Source organism: Nicotiana tomentosiformis, chromosome 5 (assembly GCF_000390325.3).
Source record: "Nicotiana tomentosiformis chromosome 5, ASM39032v3, whole genome shotgun sequence".
Lineage (NCBI taxonomy): Eukaryota > Viridiplantae > Streptophyta > Magnoliopsida > Solanales > Solanaceae > Nicotiana > Nicotiana tomentosiformis.
Genome location: NC_090816.1, coordinates 34325765 through 34347939, shown reverse-complemented (window position 1 = coordinate 34347939; position 22175 = coordinate 34325765). Strand labels below are relative to the sequence as shown.

At 35.7% G+C, this 22175-nt stretch overlaps 1 protein-coding gene across 1 annotated transcript; it reads right to left on the bottom strand.

The window, feature by feature from the left end:
- Positions 1-2443: 2443 nt before the first annotated feature.
- LOC104093192 (cell differentiation protein rcd1-like) lies at positions 2444-10475 on the bottom strand. The gene is made up of 9 exons (XM_009598911.4): positions 10060-10475; positions 8666-8737; positions 7446-7535; positions 6472-6514; positions 5710-5816; positions 5081-5185; positions 3120-3310; positions 2948-3017; positions 2444-2827 (listed from the first exon to the last, which is right to left on the bottom strand). Exons 1-9 carry the CDS (start codon positions 10234-10236, stop codon positions 2756-2758), a joined length of 927 nt encoding a protein of 308 aa, XP_009597206.1. The 5' UTR covers positions 10237-10475; the 3' UTR covers positions 2444-2755.
- Between the last annotated feature and the right edge of the window lie 11700 nt (positions 10476-22175).

Below are 22175 nucleotides of genomic sequence, written 5' to 3'. Positions count from 1 at the left end.
AAACTAACAGTGTTACCCAATTCTGATTCATGAAGCAAATCTTCTGCTCCAAGCAAAAAGTTTCCTCTCCTTTTATTGGATAACGCAAATTATCACTTTAATTCCTTATTTTTAAATAATATCTTCTAAAATTTTGACCTTAAAAATATCCCTGTGTCGTATATCGAATTGAATGCCAAAAAGAAATGAATAAAAAAATCAATGAACTTACAATGTTTATGCCTTAAAATCAGCTTCCTCTCCTTCCATAGAAATTGAAGTCCCAAGAGGAAAGAAAAAAAAAAGGTAAATAAAATTCGTTGAACCGTATGTTTTAACTTCTCAAGTGGGAAACCAAAAGTTATGAAACTGAATCACAAAATGTTCTCTTATCTACACGCTATCAACCAGTATTCATATGTTTTGATCAATTAACCCCAAAGAGCTCTTACGAAAATATCACAACTGGATTTATCCGCATCGTCTCTGCTATTTCTACCGAAAGGAGTCGCGCAACCGCCTCCGCATTTCACCGGTGTCTCATTTTACGGACACTTTTGCTTCCACTGTACTCTTAAGTATTTTCATCGACATTTACAATTTTGCTTCCTCTTACTTAAACATTTTGTGCCAACAATTACTTGGTTAAGCATAGGTTCTTTCATTTTGGGGAGGGAAGAGGTGATTAGTTCTCTATATTTGCATAGGATGGAAAGTAACCTTTAATAACATTTACGGGTTCATCTAATACAATAAGTAAAGTATTTCATCTTTTATTTTCCTCAAGTAACTCCTATCACCTTCAATTAAGTAATTATTTAGGGATTGTGGACTTTTCAAGTTAAGTTAAACACAAATCATGAGAAAAAAAAGCAAAAAAAGGAGCAAAAAGATAAGTGAGTTCCTTGGCCAAAGAAAAGTGTCACCTCACTCTTTCATGTCCCACAATTAAATAAATATATATATATAACATTCCGTACTTCTAAATATGCCTCTCTAAGATTGATGATTTCTTTCTATAATAGATACTCCTTCCGTCTCAAATTATCTCTCGTGTTTTCTTTTTATACGTCCCTTAAGTAACATTAATTAAGAGGAGAGTTGGACTATTTTACCCTTATTTATGTTTTAAGATATAATTTGTCTTCATTGAATACTTATTCTATTTATGTACTATCTCCATCTTTAAGAATAATTATTATTACGGGTAAAATAGAAAAAATATAATTTATTTTGTCTTGAACTTTTAAAATGATAAAATAATTTAGACAACTATTTTTAGAAAGCACGATAAATAATTTGAGACGGAGGGAGTACTATGTTTGGCCACAAAGGGAAAGAAAGGGCAAATGATTGAGAAAATAATTGACTTACTATCCTTAAACTGAAAATCAATTAATGTTAAGAATAAAACACTTGCAATCATTTAGTATGGTAGAATGAGAATTATAATAATAATATATATATATATATATATATATATATATATATATATATATATATATATTACACTTTAGCTTGTTTGCCAATCAAGATTGTAAAAATTATACATTAGCATAGATATTCGATATCGCCACATTTATTTCTCCTCTGCTTAAACTTGCTTTCTTAACAAGGGAAATCATATGTCTTCTCTTTTGCTTCCCCTCACTCATCATTTATATTTTCAACCAAAACCAACATAAAAAGAGATGGAAATGAGACTAATTCGCAATTCAAACCCAAATGTTGATGCATTGCCTACTTTTGTTAGATCCACAGGGAAGTTGCTTTGGCTGATTACAGCCTTTATTTCTCGTACCAACTTAAGGTTCGTAGTACAACAAAGTCATAGGATTTGTCAAGCATAGTATTGTCGGAGTAGAAAACATGAAGCAGATATTGTGTGGGCTATGGACTGATTCAGCAACTAGCTCTGGAGAAGTCAAACAAGTTTCAAATTTGATTTTGGTAGTATAAAAACAAATTTCAGTGCATGTGTCTGGATTTGAAAAGGTAGCATTTCATTTGTTGCGGGATTACAATAGTGAGAAGTGAAACATTATTGAGTAGAACAGAATCTTTAACTATTGACCCCATATCTGAACATTTGAGTTTTCATAAGTACTTTTTCTCTTAGGATCAGCTCTTATTTTCACTCCTCCTTTATCCTTACTCCAAGTATAGAAATAAAATGGGCTTGGAGATGTGGACTTAAAATTCTCCACCACATATAACCCTGTCACAATCTTGTCCCACCTTAATTCTACCCTCCATCTTCCCAAGTCTAAGACAACAACAACTACGTCAAATAAGTTGAGTTCGACTATAAGAATCCTCACTGGCCATGTTACTCCGTTTAAACTCATCTCATGTCAATATTAAGTTAAAAAAAAAAATATGATTGGCAATTAGTGATCTATCGATCCGTGGCTGCCATTTGAATTAGATAACAATTGATAACCAACGAAAAGAAAAGAAAACGAGACGGGGATGGCTTCACTTTATGTGAAAAGAGCTGCAAAATTGTAGTAAGCAACCAGGGCAAAACTACTACTCCTAGTTTAAGGCTGTTCAAGAAGTTCTCAAGCTATCTAGGATTATAATATGGTAGCAGCATATTACAATATCAGTTACCCAACAAGCTCCTTCTTCCCTTTCCCAAATTACCTCTTCCTACTACTATTATATAAGGATGGGATTTCTAAAGCAAGTTGGTTGAAATCCTATCCAAGACTTTTTAGATTTTGTAGCTATCTGTACCTGCTAGTCTATGCTTCACTCTTCTTCCTAGCAATTACGGTCTAGATCCCCGCGAAGTTATGTTGAAAAATATTTGCTGTAACATATTTAGAGTATCTGGATCTTCCTGCAAAAAATAATTATGAAGGTGAGGCCGTGGCAGTAATTTCAAACAGTGTAGGTGCAACATTAGCTGGAGAGATCGCAGCAGTTTACAAGTGTGGAGGAAAGAAGCTGATGGACTCACACGAAGAATGATGTGAAAAGTGTTGTCAATTAGCTGCGGAGGAAACTTGTATCTCAATACATCACATACCCTGTATTACGAAGAAGATCAAACAATAATTAACATAAAATACAAATGGATAATTAGCGATGAAATAACCATCAGCAGGGACAAAAAGTTTTACTCGCCTAACCTTGATACTTGCGAAAGACTCAGATAACATTGAACGACATATTTTAGCAGCTGTAAACAAGGGTTTACAGAAATCTTTTCTACCAGTCGACTCAAGGCTTGTACCACTGCCAAAAACCGTTCAGTGAAAGCACAGCTATAGTCCAGCCCTTCCTCTTGCATCAAGATTTTCATTACTATGAGCGTTGCAACCTGTACAACCATAACAGTCTTTTCATTTAATCATACTGAAAAAATAATGTACTAAAAACCGGTATATGGGAGAAAACATTTGCTAAACCATTATTACTGTTAGTGGAAAATTTCAAATCAAGATAAGCCGAGCGACACCCAATGAAGCTATAATCAAGTGGAAAGAAAGCCACCACCAGTTTATTACATACATGATGACACGATCATCAAAAGTCATACTAAAATAACTCTGTTATGTTCGTGAAGCATATCTATCCTAAAACCGAATAAAGAAAGAGAGTTTCCGTAGATTGACATCCTATATAAAAAGTCAAATTACGATAAATGCTCTAAAGATTGATAAAAATCATGCATAAATGATAGTAGAATTCTAGATTAATTTCCATTGCTTCAGATCATGGAACAAGAATTTAGAGATCAAAGCTCTGTTTGAACTTATAGGAGAAGAGATACAGAGTTGGTAAAAACTCATATTTTTTCTTGGAGAATCATGTACTAATAGAGAATACAAATTGAAGGATAACATATTAGTAAAATGAAAAACAAGAGGAGAATGAAAAGAGAACAGGAAAAGTGAATGTCAAAAGAAACCTAGAGGTAATTTGTAGTATGCTTGATCTGGAATTTGTGAGAGATGAGACACAGGCATTTGGCGAACAGGAATGCGAGAAACATGTCGCAATTTCGCAGCTAGCTTTAGGACAGATGAAGTAAGAGAAAAAGAGAAAAAGGAAACACAAAAAGGAGCAGCTCCGAAAAAACAGAAAAGGGAGAAAAGAGAATAAAAACAGGACCAGCAGCGCTTCGCAGAAGGCTCAAACTTGGAGGGCTATGGGGCAATACCTGTGCCAATACTCTCACTGTTCTCTAATATCAATTATCTAAACTTTACATATTCATATAAAAATAAATATAGCTCAAGCAGGAGGCAATAGCTGCACGTACAACACTGTTCTGCTGAACAGTCCACATTTGATAATATGAGAGATCAGCAACTGAATTTGCTACTGCTTTGAGAGCTACTTCTTTCCTTAAGCAAAACAATGTATCAAAAGATAAGTCCTATCCCTATTATGATTTCTTAGTTGTTATACAAGAATCTAACACCAAAAACAACTATAGAATATAAATCTGTCTTGTTCTGACAATGCTGCAAAAACCAATGAAATACCTCGGTAGAACTGTTTCAACAGCCAAGAGCATCAGATACAAGGATGTTCATGCATTACATTTTAGCTGACATTTTACCATACTAACTCCTCAAGGTTGATGTCACTATGACGTGTATGATATATACAGTAAACAAATGATTACGATACTAATTATCAGAGTTTAGCATGAGATGCTGACTCTTTGACTTTGAGGACCAGCACTTTCCCTACCTCAAGCTCACCCCAATTTGACTGACCAAAATTTTTGACGATGTTCTGAATATGCCAGGTCATATCTTCATTCTCCCATTTCAAACTTTAATTGGAGACAACAAAATCCTATATATTATTTTTCCTCCGAAGGGCCTTCTTGGAAAAACCCCTCCTCTGCTTTGCTCTTGATAGTGTGGTCCTTCATTCTTTGTAAATTCGTTTAGTTTACTTCAGAATTCAATTTTTTTTTCATTTGAACTAAATGTATAGAATGTTAAGCACAGTATAAGCATTTCTGATGATAACTCACACATGTATATTTATGTTTATATAAGAATATCACTCTCGTAGAAGATGAGAATGAAGTAATATTTTTGCAAAAGATGAAATTGAAGGCAGGCCTAACCTTCCGTGACAGTTCATCTCCCTGATCCATGCAGCGCAGGCACAATGGAAATAGTTGTGTTTCCAGGAAGAAATTAAGAATTTCTGGTCCATATGGATCATCAAACTGCACAACAAAGTGAATTCAGATATCGTATTAGTTCTTCTTAGGATAACTACATAGAGTGTAAGATCAATGGTTTACATTACCATATGAAAGTCCATACATCACAGAGAGTTAATACTTCAGAGAAATCAGATTGGTATTTTGCTAATTAGTATGAGATGAGAATGCGGACGGAATTCACTTACGTGCAAATGTTGACTTTCACAATAGAAGTGGAGAAGAGTCATGACCCATAGTAATGCATCTATAAGTTTGTTGTAAGTAAAAGGGAATTAAAATACTCATGCTTCTACTGCATTAAGAGCGACAATAGCTGCAGTAAAATAGGTTCTAATTTTCTAAGAGAAAAATTGGTTGGACATAACATCCATGCAATGCAGTTAGTCATGCTAGACTAAACTACGTTAAGTTTAGTTACTCAATATACGGTTCAAGTTGAAGAGAATTGAAAAATCAATGAATGAAAGCAATGTAATGAGTACTAGGACAGAACACGTGTGTAATTGTTTAAGTTATATTATCACCTTTGCTAGGGAACCAATAACACCCAAGCTGCTTAGCCTCAAAAATTCCAGAGGCTTCTCATTTGCTGAAGCTCTGAGAAATGGGTAAAGATAAAATGGTATGTTGGCTGCATACAAAAAAGTGTTAGAAGAATAAACTAATTCTGAATAACAGGAGACAAAAGCAATTTCCAGTTCACTCAGCAATCAGTCTATGATTCCTTTACTTGTGCTCTATCACAATCCATGAAGAAAACCAGGAGGGTAAAAGGCAGAGGATAAACCTATTGAAGAAGTGAATACAAATTAAATGTTTGAAGATAACCAGACCAGCAGATGGACGATGCTTCTTAACAAAGGTCTTTCTAGGCACAATGTGCATACTAACCACAAAAATGATAGTGGCGTGAACGTTTACAATTCATGTTCTCAATACATTAAAATCAGAAACCATATAAACTAACGAACTTTTGTATTGAAAAAAGGACTGCAGTGGGCAAAATCTGTTCTTATAATACGCAATCTGAAATTTGCAGTAAAGGAGAATGGAAGATATGCCTAGAAAAAGCGAATAAAATTGCAATATTGTAATAACACTTAGGTCAATGAAAAGGTAAAACGGAAAAACTAGTCCATTTAAAAACTAGTAAATTGAACCTGTTGTTTTGGTAGATACGTGCATGCTCATTTGCATATGTACTAATCCACTCACTTTCAGAAGTAGATTGACAAAGATTTAGCTTAAAATTCATTTTAGTGTGAAGCATTAGAGAATCACGCTACCTTTGACGAGCCCCTTCCTTGTTTCTGGATGAGAGGCCATACACTGCACTCATAAAGCCATAAAAGAGCGGTTGTTACATATCATGAAGAGGGCACAAGCTGGTGAAAATAGTAGACTACATTCTGATTCCGTCAAGTTCATTTTATGACTTCATCCTCCTGATTCCAGAACATCACTGACTATCGCATTATCTATTCAGTAAGAAAATTTCACTTTGTGAGAATTATATATCGTGGATACAGTTTCCGTGAAGTCATGCACAAAAATCCTGTGTACTGACTATATTCTGATGATTTTTCCCTTCATCTGCATTTTAAACCCAATTTAGTGCAACCAGCATTAGATTGCCTCTAACATTGCACTGCATGGATATTACTTATAAGAATAATTATTCAATGAGTTTTACCTTTCCATGTGACACTTGCTTAAACATCAGACTTGATTATCGATAGAACTAAAGTTACTACGACGATATTAAAGCAGTTTGCTACTCATATTACAGTGCTCCATCGAATAATAATGATTGTGATATGAGATATCTGTGGAGAAATATAAACTGACATTTATTCTGGTGCTTCAGTGTTTTATGGACATTTCAAGTGGGAAAGACTAGGACCTTTATTCCTAGGTTATGATCATCAAATATTCTTACTCTCAAGCACAGATTTGATGCTATAACCTCTTACCATCGTAACATTGGAAAGAAGGAAACATTCATACTGTATTACCAAATTATTTAATTTAAGCGTGATCCTAATCTAGGATGCAGCACATTCTAGTCGAACAAGTTTTGAAGCAAGTGCATGAAGAAGGAAGTTGAAAGCAAGCTTATCCTTGTTGATTAGCACTTTCACCTTCTCTAATAGAAAATATGTAATATGATATGTATGTACAAGATGTAGAAGCTAAGGATACACGCCAAACCAAGATTATATGCAAACGCACAAGGAGAAGTACAGTGGTATATATTGACCTGAAGTAAAGTAAGAGCATCACAAACTCGAGTAGATTCCTTCATGGTTAACGTTGAGGTTGACAACTTCGGGTACACTGCTAATACTTCCTGAAGTGAAAAGAAAAGTTAGGCTCCAAAAACTTGTAGCAATTTAGAACTCCTGATCCATCTACATCTTTTGCCATAACATTCGATGTATAAGGCTTGTCCTGCCTGCAGATTAAGTGCCTCACATATTTGTTTTTGGTGCTTACAGAAAGGGCTCCATATGGATTCATTGAAATAAAATCATGTATTTGAGCAAAACTTATCAGTTTCAAATCTTATTTTCAATGTGCAAGGCTAGTTGCAGCCGTTCTCAATCTATCTCAAATCCTATTGCTTTATAGATCTCTTGAATAACTGACTGTTATAGCAATATGACCAGAACATATGGACCAATTCTATATTCAAGATTTCACGCACCCCAGAAAAATAATTTAGAATATACTAACCCAAATACAGTCAAAGAGCTAACTTACAATGCAGCAACTCAAATGAATATCACGAGCATAATACATATAAAAGATGAACTAACAAAATTAACCCTTTCTTATGTCAAACTTTTCTACAGTTCTCATTACTATCGACACTGAAGAAATCTCAGAGTCTGACAATAAAATGCACAGATTATTCCTAGTGAAGAACTAATTATAAGACCCCCCCCCCCCCCCCCAAATAAAGCATCGACTAAACTCAAACTATCAAGTTTTTTTTGCATATCCCTTTCTTTTATTGATACAACAGTAGTTGGCCATTTTTGTCAAATAGTAGCAAGCTATTAAGCAGATACCCAATTGAACCATCTCACAAAGATTGAAACTTAATTCGAGAGGTTTTACGTTTTCATGCTGTTAAGCGTTCACATCTGCTAAGTGAGTTCGTTTCTTCTTACCACGACCATCCACAAAATAATAATAAAAAATGTCCTAAAGTCTTTGGTTAGATAAGCTAACTTAGATATTTCAGAATGGAAATTTTGCATAATTCAGTTTCTGTACTACTATTAATATCAATATTATTTGGAAGAGCAAACCAAATACAAAAAAAAAAACTCTAATCTACATGTGCCTTCTATGGATCAATGTGGAAACTTTGCCTTTCGCAAGCAGACCTCAAGGTGAAAAACTAAAAGTTCAGCTTAAGCATAATTTGAAATGTAGTTGACAAAAGATTGGCAAAAACTAAAAGAGGTATACCTGTAAAAGTAAATAGACTGTATTAAAGGAGTTCCACAACAACAAAGCAAGATCGCTGCACATTTCTCGCTTCTGACAAAATAATATAAAATAACCACCTCAGAATTGTCACCAAAAAATTACCACGTTAGACAGGATAGATGAGAGACAAAGCAAAAGATAATTGGAAATAAACAAAATCAAGAAGATCTGTTTATCATGTTGAACTGTATCAAAGTTAAGTTCATTCTTCACAGTTAATTTATTAGTATATTCTTTTAAGAAATTAACCATATAAATGAAGAAGAAGCCAATCAGTTGTATATCGTCAGGAGAAATCAAGATGGATTATATCAGTTCCCCGCCAGTGTGATCACACAGTGTGTTCTGCTTGACCTATTAAACAATATATATGTATACTAAGTGCTTACTCATTGGCCATTGCCACATAATAGTAGTTGGTGTGGTGTTATTTTCTACAACTACTGAAAGATTGATGGAGTACTTTTAGTTGATTACAGAACTTGCTATAATATTATAGGGGTACTAATTTATCCTGATGTGATCAACATATAAAATTACACACATACGGGGGGTTTAAACCTCAGATGTACTATAAAATTACACACCATCCATTGCGAAGGTAATTCTGCCCACCAAACTGGAGTACTACATGGGCTCACACCAAGTATTGTAGCTGGATTTAAACCTAAAATCTAGGTTGTTACTAGGCCATCCACGTCTCAATCACTAGGCCATCCCTTTGGAGACTACTTTTCTCATTACGTGCTCCTTCCTACATACTGGGGGTGTGACAGCATTAAAAGACACCACCCTCCAACCGTCGCATAATAGTACATGGTAGTGGATGCATTTTTCGCCTCGACACGTACATATACATATATTGTATACACACACACAAACAGACCCCACACTTGAAAACCCTCCTTTCAAGCATCAATAGTGATTCTTCTTCACTCTCATGGAGAGGAATCTCCAATTTCTAGTCCTTTTCCACTAGACTATCACTCTCTCATCGACTCAGAGCTGAATGTAGTGTATGAATTAGGGGTTCATCCAAACCTAGCAATGTCGGCTCAGACCTAACAATTTGACTAAATAAGTACAAATAATAGATTTGGAACCCAATAAATTGCGGTAGAATATATTCCTAACTCGAACCATATCCATAATATTCAAATTCTACATGCCTCTACCTCCATAAATATATGTAATTGAACAATTTTATAAAAAATATACTACTCCGTGTATCATACTAAGGTCAGGTAGTGGGTGCATTATAAGTATGGATACACCTCTGCCCATCAACGCTTGGCTTTCTGCGGGTGACGATTCAAAACTCAAAAGATGAACTTTTTCTTGGTACCAAAACGATAAAAGAAAATTATGTTTACCTCTTTGATCACAATGTTGAGTCGACTAAGAACCGCTTCACGAAGATTACTGTCGTGAAGCAACGCTATCAACTGCTCCGGCGAGGCCGTTGCCAATTCAGGAGGCTTCTGTGCGACCAACAATGCCCTACGGCGGAGTTGGTCCACCAATGGCGGAGGCTTTGGCAAATTATCCATTCAGAGTAAAATGTACGGTTAGCCACTTGCAACTGTACCCAACTTTTTCTTGCCCTTTCAAATTCTTGGAGAAAATCTTGAAATTGCTTTTGTGAAAGAGAAAGTGTAGTAGATAATTCTCTCGGAAAGTGTTTCCTTGGTGTCTACGGCTTTGGCTCTTTGGGATTCCAAGCGAGCGGAGAGAAAGGAGGGGCGAAAGGGTTGCGTATTTCATGCAGAATCTCGATATTGTAGGAGCAGTGTTTTAGTAAGACTTTAAAAAAAGTTAAATTTCGAGAGAAAAAGTTTAAAAAGAAAGAAGAATTAAATGACGACATAAGAGTTTGAAAAAGGGTGAGTCTATTTATATATAACTAGAGGCTGCACACTTTGCGCGTGTATCCATCTCAACAGTATATTTAAAATAATTATATATGTATTATATTAAAATTATATTTTAGTTATAAAATAAAATTTTATATGATTCAAATAAGAAATTATACGATATATTTAATATTAAAATATATATATATAGTTCAAATAAATAAGGATTTAATACACAAAATTTAATTAATTAAAAACTTTAAAATATAAAAAAAAAATTAAATGATGGTTTTGGGAAAATGATGATATCGAGTATACATGACTGATTCGCGTGCTATTTATAGTTCCATTAATTGTTCTAATGAAGTTCAAAATTAAATGGTGACGATTTTGGACTCTCATTTTAGTGTCTACGTTATTGGAGTTATATTTTTCTTATTTATTTCGGAATTAATTAATAAAATATACTTGATTTACATAAATTAAATAATAAGGATGTAATAATAATATCTTTGTCTCTCTAATGTTGGATACTATATCGTTTGAACTTGATGTGCAATAGTTAAGTGTGCTTTTATTAATGAATTATTTCTAGGATTTGATATTGAATTAAAGAGTATAATAATAGCGGGTAAAGGAAAAATTTATTAGAATATGTATTTTTTTTGGTACATAAATATTATAGAATGAGTGCTTCTTTTTAAGGTTAAAAGATCGTTCAATCTTATATAAGGTTTGATCAATCAATTTCGCGTGAATTTGAAAAGATTATTCTTTCAATATACCTTGAAAAATATTATTATTTGTATGGCCTAATATTAAATCCTAAACTTATGGATATTTATTACTTCATATGCTTGTATCACAATTTCTCCAGATTTATCAACTAATACGAATAACTTAACATTATAAAAACTATATTTAGTCATTCGTTGGAATAAATGGAGAAGGAAAAACTTTGTTGGTGAATTTTGTATTTAGGTGAATTGCCACCCGATTTGGTAGGATTATTGGAAGCATACTTTGGTGTCGTAGGCTTAAGATTTTTTCCATTTATATAGACGTTGAACTTTCTTTTTTGGGAATAAAAGTGGCAAATTTATAAATGATCTCAAGCTCCTAAATATTAGTAGTTTATTTATAAAAGGAGATTTAGTGCATTTGGTATCATTTTAAATAAGGAATGATCTAATAATAAAATTTTTAGTTAATTTTAAAGTTCTAAATTTTTTAAATAATTTTAAAGCTCTAAAAATTAGGAAAATAACTATTATACTGGTTTATCCAATATGAAATATACCTTTTAAGGGTAAAAAAGGCGAATAATATTTCGCTAAGGGCATTCGTGCTTTTAATATAATATAGATATAGATATATTGATTCGTATTCACACTATGAAGGCATAAAAGTTAAACTCGATGGGAAAACTTTAGTCTAGTTGTGTTTTAAGAATGAAGCACATTCTTGTAATAAGTGCTTTATTCTCTTCAGTAATTCAATTATCATACGATTAAATAAAAAAAAGCAAAGTATGCCTTCAACTATGAGACATTAAAGAGATATAGTAAAAAATAATAATTTATCTTTTAGAGAGTTTGTTACTTTGTGACTAAGTTAGTTTTTTCTTATAAATAGAGGGGTTTTATCCCATTATAATTCATCTCAAAATCAATAATAATTACCTCTTGATTTCCTTGCAATATTCTTCTTTTCTTTATTGTTTTATTTCACGTTATCAACAAGAGACTCTACCGTCTCAAGAAGTTCTTTGAGAAGACTAAGGTATAACTTTTCTTCTCTTTTATTTATGACTGATATTATGAAACGAAAGTTCGTTGCCCTTTAAATTTCGGGCAAGAACTGTATGTCATGGGTGTTGGATGGTGAAATCCATTTAGATGCAATGGGTCTTCGAGACGCCATTAAAGATAAAAATAAAGCATCTACCCAAGACTGTGCTAAGGTCTTGATTTTCTTGCGCCATTACCTTGATGAAGGGTTGAAAATAGAATATCTCACAGTACAAGATCTTTGTGGAAGGGTTTAAAGGAAAGATATGATAACTTAAAGTTGGTCATACTTAGCTTCCACAAGCACGATATGATTGGGCTCATCTGAGGCTCCAAGACTTTATGTTTGTTTCTGAATATAATTCAGCGATGTTCAGAATTACTTCTAAATTGAAAATTTGTGGAGATAGTATCACTGACTATGATATGCTTGAAAAAATGTTCACAACGTTTCATGCCTCCAATATGGTCCTCCAATGACGAGCTCGGAACATACACTTAAATTATGCTCGGTAGTCAAATATAGTATAGTGTAATATAATATCGTATCTACGGGGATTGGATTTAAATAGTATTCTTGTAGTTTTTAGCTTGATTGCTATTCAAGATGATCAACAATTGAGATTTCTATGATGTCTAACTACAATTAATTAAGAATCTAAAGATATTGAGTAATGACAATCGCAACAAGGAACAAGCAAAGAAGGTTATCAATAGGAGAAAATAGGGGTTGATAGGATAGGTACAAGATAATTATTTGGGATCTAACTCTAGGTAATTCACTTCTAATGTTTAAGTGAGTCTCTCAAATTCACTCAATTATTAGTTCAAACGTTCAGCAAAAAACTCCTCTCTCGATTAAGTCTTAACCTCACAAGATGAACCAATTTAAGCACATGAAGATATGCAAGAATGCGTAGTGGATTGGTCTTTAGGAGAACCTCTCTTGATTATCCTCCTAACTAGTCTAAACAATTATTCAACTAGCCTCTTTCGATTACTAAGAAGAATTAATGAACTCAACCAACAATATAATGCAAAGATATCACAAGTTATGCCTCTCTCTATTACATGAACAAGTGAATATAAATGCAACAATTAAATCATCCAAAAAATGCTTCAATTCATAAAACTAGAGTTATAATACACAAACAATCATTAATATACCAAATCCATCAAACCCTAAAGAGAACTACTCCATAGATATGAAAAAATTTATCACAAATAAAGTTAAAGTATAGGAAAACATAAATTTAATCCAAACTCGTGTCTTGAGTGAGGAAGGAATGATGAAATCCTTGTGCTTTTTCTCTTCTAACTCCTCATTAGTCTCCTTAGGTCGAATATGTTTCAAAAGTCCAAAGAATAATATTTTTTCATGTATTTATATCAAGTAGGGTCGGGCCTAGATGAAATCACCTTTTCCTAGCCGAAATAGGATATTTACTATGTAAAAAATACACAGGCACGCCGCATGGGGCGACGCGCCATGCGGGGCATTAGTGGGGAAATCCAGAGAATTGATTTTTTCACTTTGCAGGAATTTTGTACTAGCGCCCCGCTACGCATGACGCGAGTCGGTAGTGCAATTTTCTCAGAGTACGGATCAAACTTCGATTATTTATGTCCAGACTTGGTCCTCGACCCCCGAACACGATCCCAGCTTAATTCCTTAAGCTTTTTCTCAGACTTCAAAGCTCCAAAGCTCAAATTCATTCCATAACATCTACATAGCTCGGAATCACTCCTACAAGGCATAAAACACACAATAAGTACAAAACACTACCAATTAAAGCTCAAAATAAGTAAAGTGCGGTGAATTAGAGTGCAATAAGCGACTAAAATAGAACATAGAACACGTCCCCACATTTAAACTATTGCTCGTCCTCGAGCAATAAAACTACACTTCACATAGAACACGACATTGTTTCAACAACTCTCATAACTCATCACACCAAGAATATTTAAAACAGATTAAGTACAATACCGTAACATCCTAGCCTTAAAATTTGACTCAAAAGCACCACGCATTATTTATAACCCGCTCACTTACTCTAACACAGAGGTCAATGATATTACATTTCCTTCATGGATCAAGTGCCCTCACACAACAATAGAGAGTAGTTCCACACACAACAAAATTCAAAAATAATTAGGAACTCAAGATAGAAAGAATTGGCTCACTCTCATAAACAACATTCATATGCCACAAAAGACGTACCATAGGATCAAGTAGGACTTTCATTGGTTGTAATGTAGGCTGTGGGATGGGTAGGATACATTTGGATATAAGAGTGATTACACCTCCTTAAACACTTTTAATACATACAATTAATCATTCAAAACCCCACACTTATGTTCGACCATAACTCCACCTTCACATCAATATACATTAACTCCCTACTTCTTTAAGCACAATTACATCAAGAGTTACCATGCACTATCAAGCAAGATTTTTCACAATCATACACTTATTTTTTTTCTTTTACAATTCAAGTGGCTCTTAGTTTTCAAAACCGTGCACCTTCTTCCTTATTTCAACAGTTCCACTCAAAAGCCAAACCAACCACCTAACAGTTTAACTTTTACAAAGTTCATAACAATTTCAAGTGCTCACGAGAGGTACAAGGTTCAAATAGATGGTCAATTCAAATAAATGGGTAAGGCTTGTATTGTGGTTACCAAAGAAATAGGATTACAGGATCAAAGGGGTTAACTACAATACATAACAATTAGGTGGGTAAAAGCATATAACTGGCTCAACAAGGAAACACCTAAATCACTTCCAAGACTGAACAAAACTACCATTTCGCTTTGCAAGCACACGAGGCAAGTTCTAGACATCAAATGCAATGCACAGAATAACATAAAACCTTGCACATACATGGCACAAAACTCACTCAGGACCAAACTCATCAAGACACTCTAGTCAAAGTAGTTAAGCAAAGTTAAGATCCTACAGTTTAAGGTACTTATACAAGAGTCAAAAACTGAGCCTAAGTGTCACAACTAAAGCACTCATTATTATCAAGGCATAATAAAGTCAAGAGATATTGCCTTCCATTCAATTCATAGCACAAGGTTTCCTACTATTAACAAAAATAAAAACTAACTACACCCGGTTCAAACTAAACCCTTGGAAAAGAACCGCGACACAAAGAAAAACCAAGGGGGAATTAATATACTACCTACAAAAGAAAATATTTTTGTCTTTTTCTTTCGACTTTAATCCCTCAAGAAACCTGTCGGTGATATCCATCGTCGGGAAAAATTGAATATTTTAAAAATATTTATGTTTTTTTCAATTATTTTCTATCCCTAACTACTCCAACTAACAAAAAGAAAACTAATATACATACATACATACAAATATCCCCACCCCACACATTAAGTTGTGGCATGTTCCCATAACACACAATTAAAGCAAGAGGTAAAGGAAACTTTCCTGAAATATTTTCTTTTCCGAGAACTTATGACTCTACCCCTAATTCTGAATTCATTCCTCGTTTTCTCTCCTTGGGATTTTTTTTGTGGAGCTCATTAAGCCTAATTCTTCTGAGAATACCTGCAAGACCCGTGTCACGACCCAAAATCTATCTCGTCATGATGGCACCTAACCCAACCCATCAGGTAAGCCAATTAGCAACTATCCAATTTAATGAGATTTATTAAGAAAGGAAATGATAATGCGCCGCTTTAATACAAACAATTTTCCAAGGACTGGTAGTACAAATCATGAGCTTCTAAGATTAGAATTTACAAAGCTGGTATGAAATAAATACATCATCTGTTCGAAATGTACATAAACATATTTTTTTATAAACCTAAGGCTATCATGAATGAGAGGCAACTACAACCGGAACGCATGTACATCTTCAAATTCAGCTCCCGTCGATCACAGCAACATCAACATCTAACATCTGCATGCAAGGTGCAAAAGTGTAGTATGAGTAAAACCGACCCCATGTACTCAATAAGTAACAAACCTAACATTAGGCTGAAAGTAGTGACGAGCTAGAACACAGGTCGAGGTCCAACACCAATAACCAACAAGAATTTATAACAACATAATGGAAATAATAAAAGAAGTAGCTCAGAGATAAAATGCTCAGCCCGTTCACAGTTTCAGAAAAATAGGTCTGCTTTTAAAATATATTAGTGAAAATCCAAATCCTTTATCGAAATCACCAAATTTATGAGTAAGTTTGAAAACTGTAATTTTTTTCAAAAATATTTCAACAACAGATAAGATGTTTTATTATCAAATGGCAAGAGAAAAAATACATCTCTATGCCTACATGTCGATATGCAGGTGAAATCATGAATGACACCAAAACCGGAGTGGCAGAAAGAAATGCATCTCTATGCATGTATCTCAAGTATTCATGTCAAATGCAATGTATCTCAATGATGATCTCTTGTACTCACACTCTCAGAGTGATCGATCTCACTGTCTCACACTTTCCACTCATCATGCCCAATCACTCGACACACTCAGTCACTCAGTACTGTATATAGCCAATTCAGCCCATAGAAGATCCATCGCAAATATATATATATATATATATATATATATCAACTGACAGTCAGTCACTCAATACTTTATAAGGCCAATCCAGACCGGGAAGATCCATCCCTAAATATAAATGCTTTGGGGCAAGATCCATGCACAAGAAAGATCCATCCCTCAATATAATCAACTACGCTCATTGGGGGTGTGTACAGACTCCGGAGGGGCTCCTTCAACCCAAGCGCCATAATAAGCCAGATCCAAGCATAAATCAATAAAACATGTAGCGGCGTGCAACCCGATCCCATAATATCACTCACAATCAGGCCCTCGGCCTCACTCAGTCATCAATATCTCTAGTCTCTCGGGCTTACAATGCCATGAAACTAGCCCAAAAATGATGATATGATGTGTCAATATATAGCAACAGAGACTGAGATATGATATGAAATGAATGAACATGACTGAGTATGAAATTGCAATGTAAGCAAATAACTCAACAGTAGGAAAGACCTCAGTGGGTCCCAACAGAATAAGCATGTAGCCTAGATATGGTTTCTAACATGGATCACAACTTAATAGCTCTAGTACGTAGAGATTTTATAGTTACTGATAAGATCATGTAACTACATAGTACCACAGAAATAACGAAGTCATAATTCACACGGTGCACGCCCACAAGCCCATCACCTAGCATGTGCGTCACCTCAACACCAAACACCAAACACATAATACATAATTCGAGGTTTCATACCCTCAGCACCAAGTTTAGAAGTGTTACTTACCTCGAACAAGCCAATTCCAATACCGAGTAAGCCAAGCGATGCTCCAAAAATTCCATCTCATGCGTACCAACCTCCGAACGGCTCGAAACTAGCCAAAAGCAACTCAAATACATCAATTAACGCCAAAGGAAACAAACCCAACCGATAAAGATCGAATCTTTAATCAAAAGCCCAAAATTGACCCAAACGTTCAACCCGGGCCTGTGCCTCGGAACCCAATGAAACTTATAAAATCCGACAACGCATTCAATTACGAGTCCAACCATACTAGTTTCACTCATATCCGACTCCGAATCGATGTTCAAAACTCAAAAACTCACTCTATGAAACTTTAGGCTAAAACCCCCAATTTTCTCTTTAAAACTCATAATCCAATTACCAAAAATGAAGATAAAATCATGAAATATAATTAAAATCGAGTGTAGAACACTTACCCCATTCCTTGTGATGAAATTTGCTTCAAAAATTGCCTCAATCCGAGTCTCATATCTCAAAATATGATAAAAAAATCAAACCTCGATTTTTATAGCTTTTGTCCAGCAGTTTTTGCATATGCGGTCACCATGTCGCATCTGCGACCACCGCTTCTACGATAAATATCTCGCTTTTGCGAAAAATCCCTGAACCAGCAGCCACCGCTTCTGCGATCTTCAACCCGCTTCTGCGATCGCGCTTCTGCGATCGCGCTTCTGCGATCGCTGAAATGCATCTACGGTCGCGCAGATGTGCCCATGCACTAGCACCTGCGACCCTCATGCCCAGTTATCCCTGTCTGCTTCTGCGATGGGCTGATCACTTCTGCGGAGTCGCTTCTGCGCCAAGCTTCCGCAGAAGCGGTTGCACCATCAACCCAAAATTTCCAGCAGCTTCAACAAGGCTTCAATTGATCCGAACCCCATTCGAAACTCACCCGAGCCACTCGGGACCTCATCCGAATATACCAATCAGTCACATAACATAACACGGACCTATTCTCGTCCTCACATAACACCTAACAATATTGAAACGACGAATCGCACCTCCAACCAAACTTAAATGAACTTTGAAATTTCAACTTTCAAAACTCGCGCCGAAACATATCAAAATCAACTCGGAATAAACTCTAATTTTGCACAAAAGTCGCAAATGACATAACGAAGCTATTCCGATTCCCAAAACCACAATTTGAATCCGATATCCACAAAGTCAACTCTTGATCAAACTTATGAACTTTTCAAACCTTCAAAGTTCCAAATTTTGTCGTTTAGCGCCGAATCCTTCTTGTAATATCCAAATGCAAATCGGGGCATACGCCTAAGTCCAAAATCACCATCCGGGCCTAACAGAACCATCAAAACTCCAATCCGAGGTTGAATGCTAAAAAGTCAAACTTGATCAACTCTTCCAACTTAAAGCTTCAACAATGAAATTCATTCTTTCAAATCGATTCTGAATAATCTGAGAACCAATACCGACGATTCACATAAGTCAAATTACATCATATGGAGCTACTCATGCCCTCAAACTACCGAGCGAAGTGCAAATGCTTAAAACGACCGGTCGGGTCGTTACATCCTCCCCCACTTAAACATATGTTTGTCCTCGAACGTGCCAAGAGTTGTTCCAAAGCCATCAAACCGCCGTGTAACCTTACCATAAACATACTCGGGGGTGATCCCACGTCACCCTATTCCATATAGGCCTGACAACACAACATAACTGAAGCTCATTACTTCGACCTTAGTCTGTAAACCTTAGAATCCAATTTCCAACATCCGATATTTTCTATAAGATCCGAATCTCGCATCTACACACTGTATAAGTCTGAACCAGCTGTATCAAGTCATAACCATAACCCAATACAAAATCTCAAATACTCATAGAAATAACTTCTGATCACAGTAGCTGCTCAAAACAATTCAATTCCGATAATAAACTTCATATCAAACAAAACCTCGTTCTAAAACCTTCGTACACTGCCGATGATGAAACAAACACACAGAACTCATAACCATTCATCAGATCAACAAGCCATGGAGCTCCCTCTCCTCAGACAAGAACTATAGCCAATTTTCAAATCGACTTCCGATATTATTCTTCCAAACATACAGTTATATATATATATATATATATATATATATATATATATATATATATATATATATATATATATATATATATATATATATATATATATATATATATATATATATATATATATATCAACTGACAGTCAGTCACTCAATACTTTATAAGGCCAATCCAGACCGGGAAGATCCATCCCTAAATATAAATGCTTTGGGGCAAGATCCATGAACAAGGAAGATCCATCCCTCAATATAATCAACTACGCTCATTGGGGGTGTGTACAGACTCCGGAGGGGCTCCTTCAACCCAAGCGCCATAATAAGCCAGATCCAAGCATAAATCAATAAAACATGTAGCGACGTGCACCCGATCCCATAATATCACTCACAATCAGGCCCTCGGCCTCACTCAGTCATCAATATCTCTACTCTCTCGGGCTTACAATGCCATGAAACTAGCCCAAAAATGATGATATGATGTGTCAATATATAGCAACAGAGACTGAGATATGATATGAAATGAATGAACATGACTGAGTATGAAATTGCAATGTAAGCAAATAACTCAACAGTAGGAAAGACCTCAGTGGGTCCCAACAGAATAAGCATGTAGCCTAGATATGGTTTCTAACATGGATCACAACTTAATAGCTCTAGTACGTAGAGATTTTATAGTTACTGATAAGATCATGTAACTACATAGTACCACAGAAATAACGAAGTCATAATTCACACGGTGCACGCCCACAAGCCCATCACCTAGCATGTGCGTCACCTCAACACCAAACACCAAACACATAATACATAATTCGAGGTTTCATACCCTCAGCACCAAGTTTAGAAGTGTTACTTACCTCGAACAAGCCAATTCCAATACCGAGTAAGCCAAGCGATGCTCCAAAAATTCCATCTCATGCGTACCAACTTCCGAACGGCTCGAAACTAGCCAAAAGCAACTCAAATACATCAATTAACGCCAAAGGAAACAAACCCAACCGATAAAGATCGAATCTTTAATCAAAAGCCCAAAATCGACCCAAACGTTCAACCCGGGCCTGTGCCTCGGAACCCAATGAAACTTATAAAATCCAACAACGCATTCAATTACGAGTCCAACCATACTAGTTTCACTCATATCCGACTCCGAATCGATGTTCAAAACTCAAAAACTCACTCTATGAAACTTTAGGCTAAAACCCCCAATTTTCTCTTTAAAACTCATAATCCAATTACCAAAAATGAAGATAAAATCATGAAATATAATTAAAATCGAGTGTAGAACACTTACCCCATTCCTTGTGATGAAATTTGCTTCAAAAATTGCCTCAATCCGAGTCTCATATCTCAAAATATGATAAAAAAATCAAACCTCGATTTTTATAGCTTTTGTCCAGCAGTTTTTGCATATGCGGTCACCATGTCGCATCTGCGACCACCGCTTCTACGATAAATATCTCGCTTTTGCGAAAAATCCCTGAACCAGCAGCCACCGCTTCTGCGATCTTCAACCCGCTTCTGCGATCGCGCTTCTGCGATCGCTGAAATGCATCTACGGTCGCGCAGATGTGCCCATGCACTAGCACCTGCGACCCTCATGCCCAGTTATCCCTGTCTGCTTCTGCGATGGGCTGATCACTTCTGCGGAGTCGCTTCTGCGCCAAGCTTCCGCAGAAGCGGTTGCACCATCAACCCAAAATTTCCAGCAGCTTCAACAAGGCTTCAATTGATCCGAACCCCATTCGAAACTCACCCGAGCCACTCGGGACCTCATCCGAATATACCAATCAGTCACATAACATAACACGGACCTATTCTCGTCCTCACATAACACCTAACAATATTGAAACGACGAATCGCACCTCCAACCAAACTTAAATGAACTTTGAAATTTCAACTTTCAAAACTCGCGCCGAAACATATCAAAATCAACTCGGAATAAACTCTAATTTTGCACAAAAGTCGCAAATGACATAACGAAGCTATTCCGATTCCCAAAACCACAATTTGAATCCGATATCCACAAAGTCAACTCTTGATCAAACTTATGAACTTTCCAAACCTTCAAAGTTCCAAATTTTGTCGTTTAGCGCCGAATCCTTCTTGTAATATCCAAATGCAAATCGGGGCATACGCCTAAGTCCAAAATCACCATCCGGGCCTAACAGAACCATCAAAACTCCAATCCGAGGTTGAATGCTAAAAAGTCAAACTTGATCAACTCTTCCAACTTAAAGCTTCAACAATGAAATTCATTCTTTCAAATCGATTCTGAATAATCTGAGAACCAATATCGACGATTCACATAAGTCAAATTACATCATATGGAGCTACTCATGCCCTCAAACTACCGAGCAAAGTACAAATGCTTAAAACGACCGGTCGGGTCATTACATCCTCCCCCACTTAAACATATATTTGTCCTCGAACGTGCCAAGAGTTGTTCCAAAGCCATCAAACCGCCGTGTAACCTTACCATGAACATACT

Excerpts from the sequence above, each read along its gene's own strand:
- LOC104093192 (XM_009598911.4), bottom strand. The coding sequence starts at position 10,236 with ATGGATAATTTGCCAAAGCCTCCGCCATTGGTGGACCAACTCCGCCGT. Across the intron at positions 5,817-6,471 it reads AAGGAAGGGGCTCGTCAAAG|CCAACATACCATTTTATCTT; the intron begins GTAGCGTGATTC and ends TTTTGTATGCAG. Across the intron at positions 5,186-5,709 it reads TTATTGGTTCCCTAGCAAAG|TTTGATGATCCATATGGACC; the intron begins GTGATAATATAA and ends TTTGTTGTGCAG.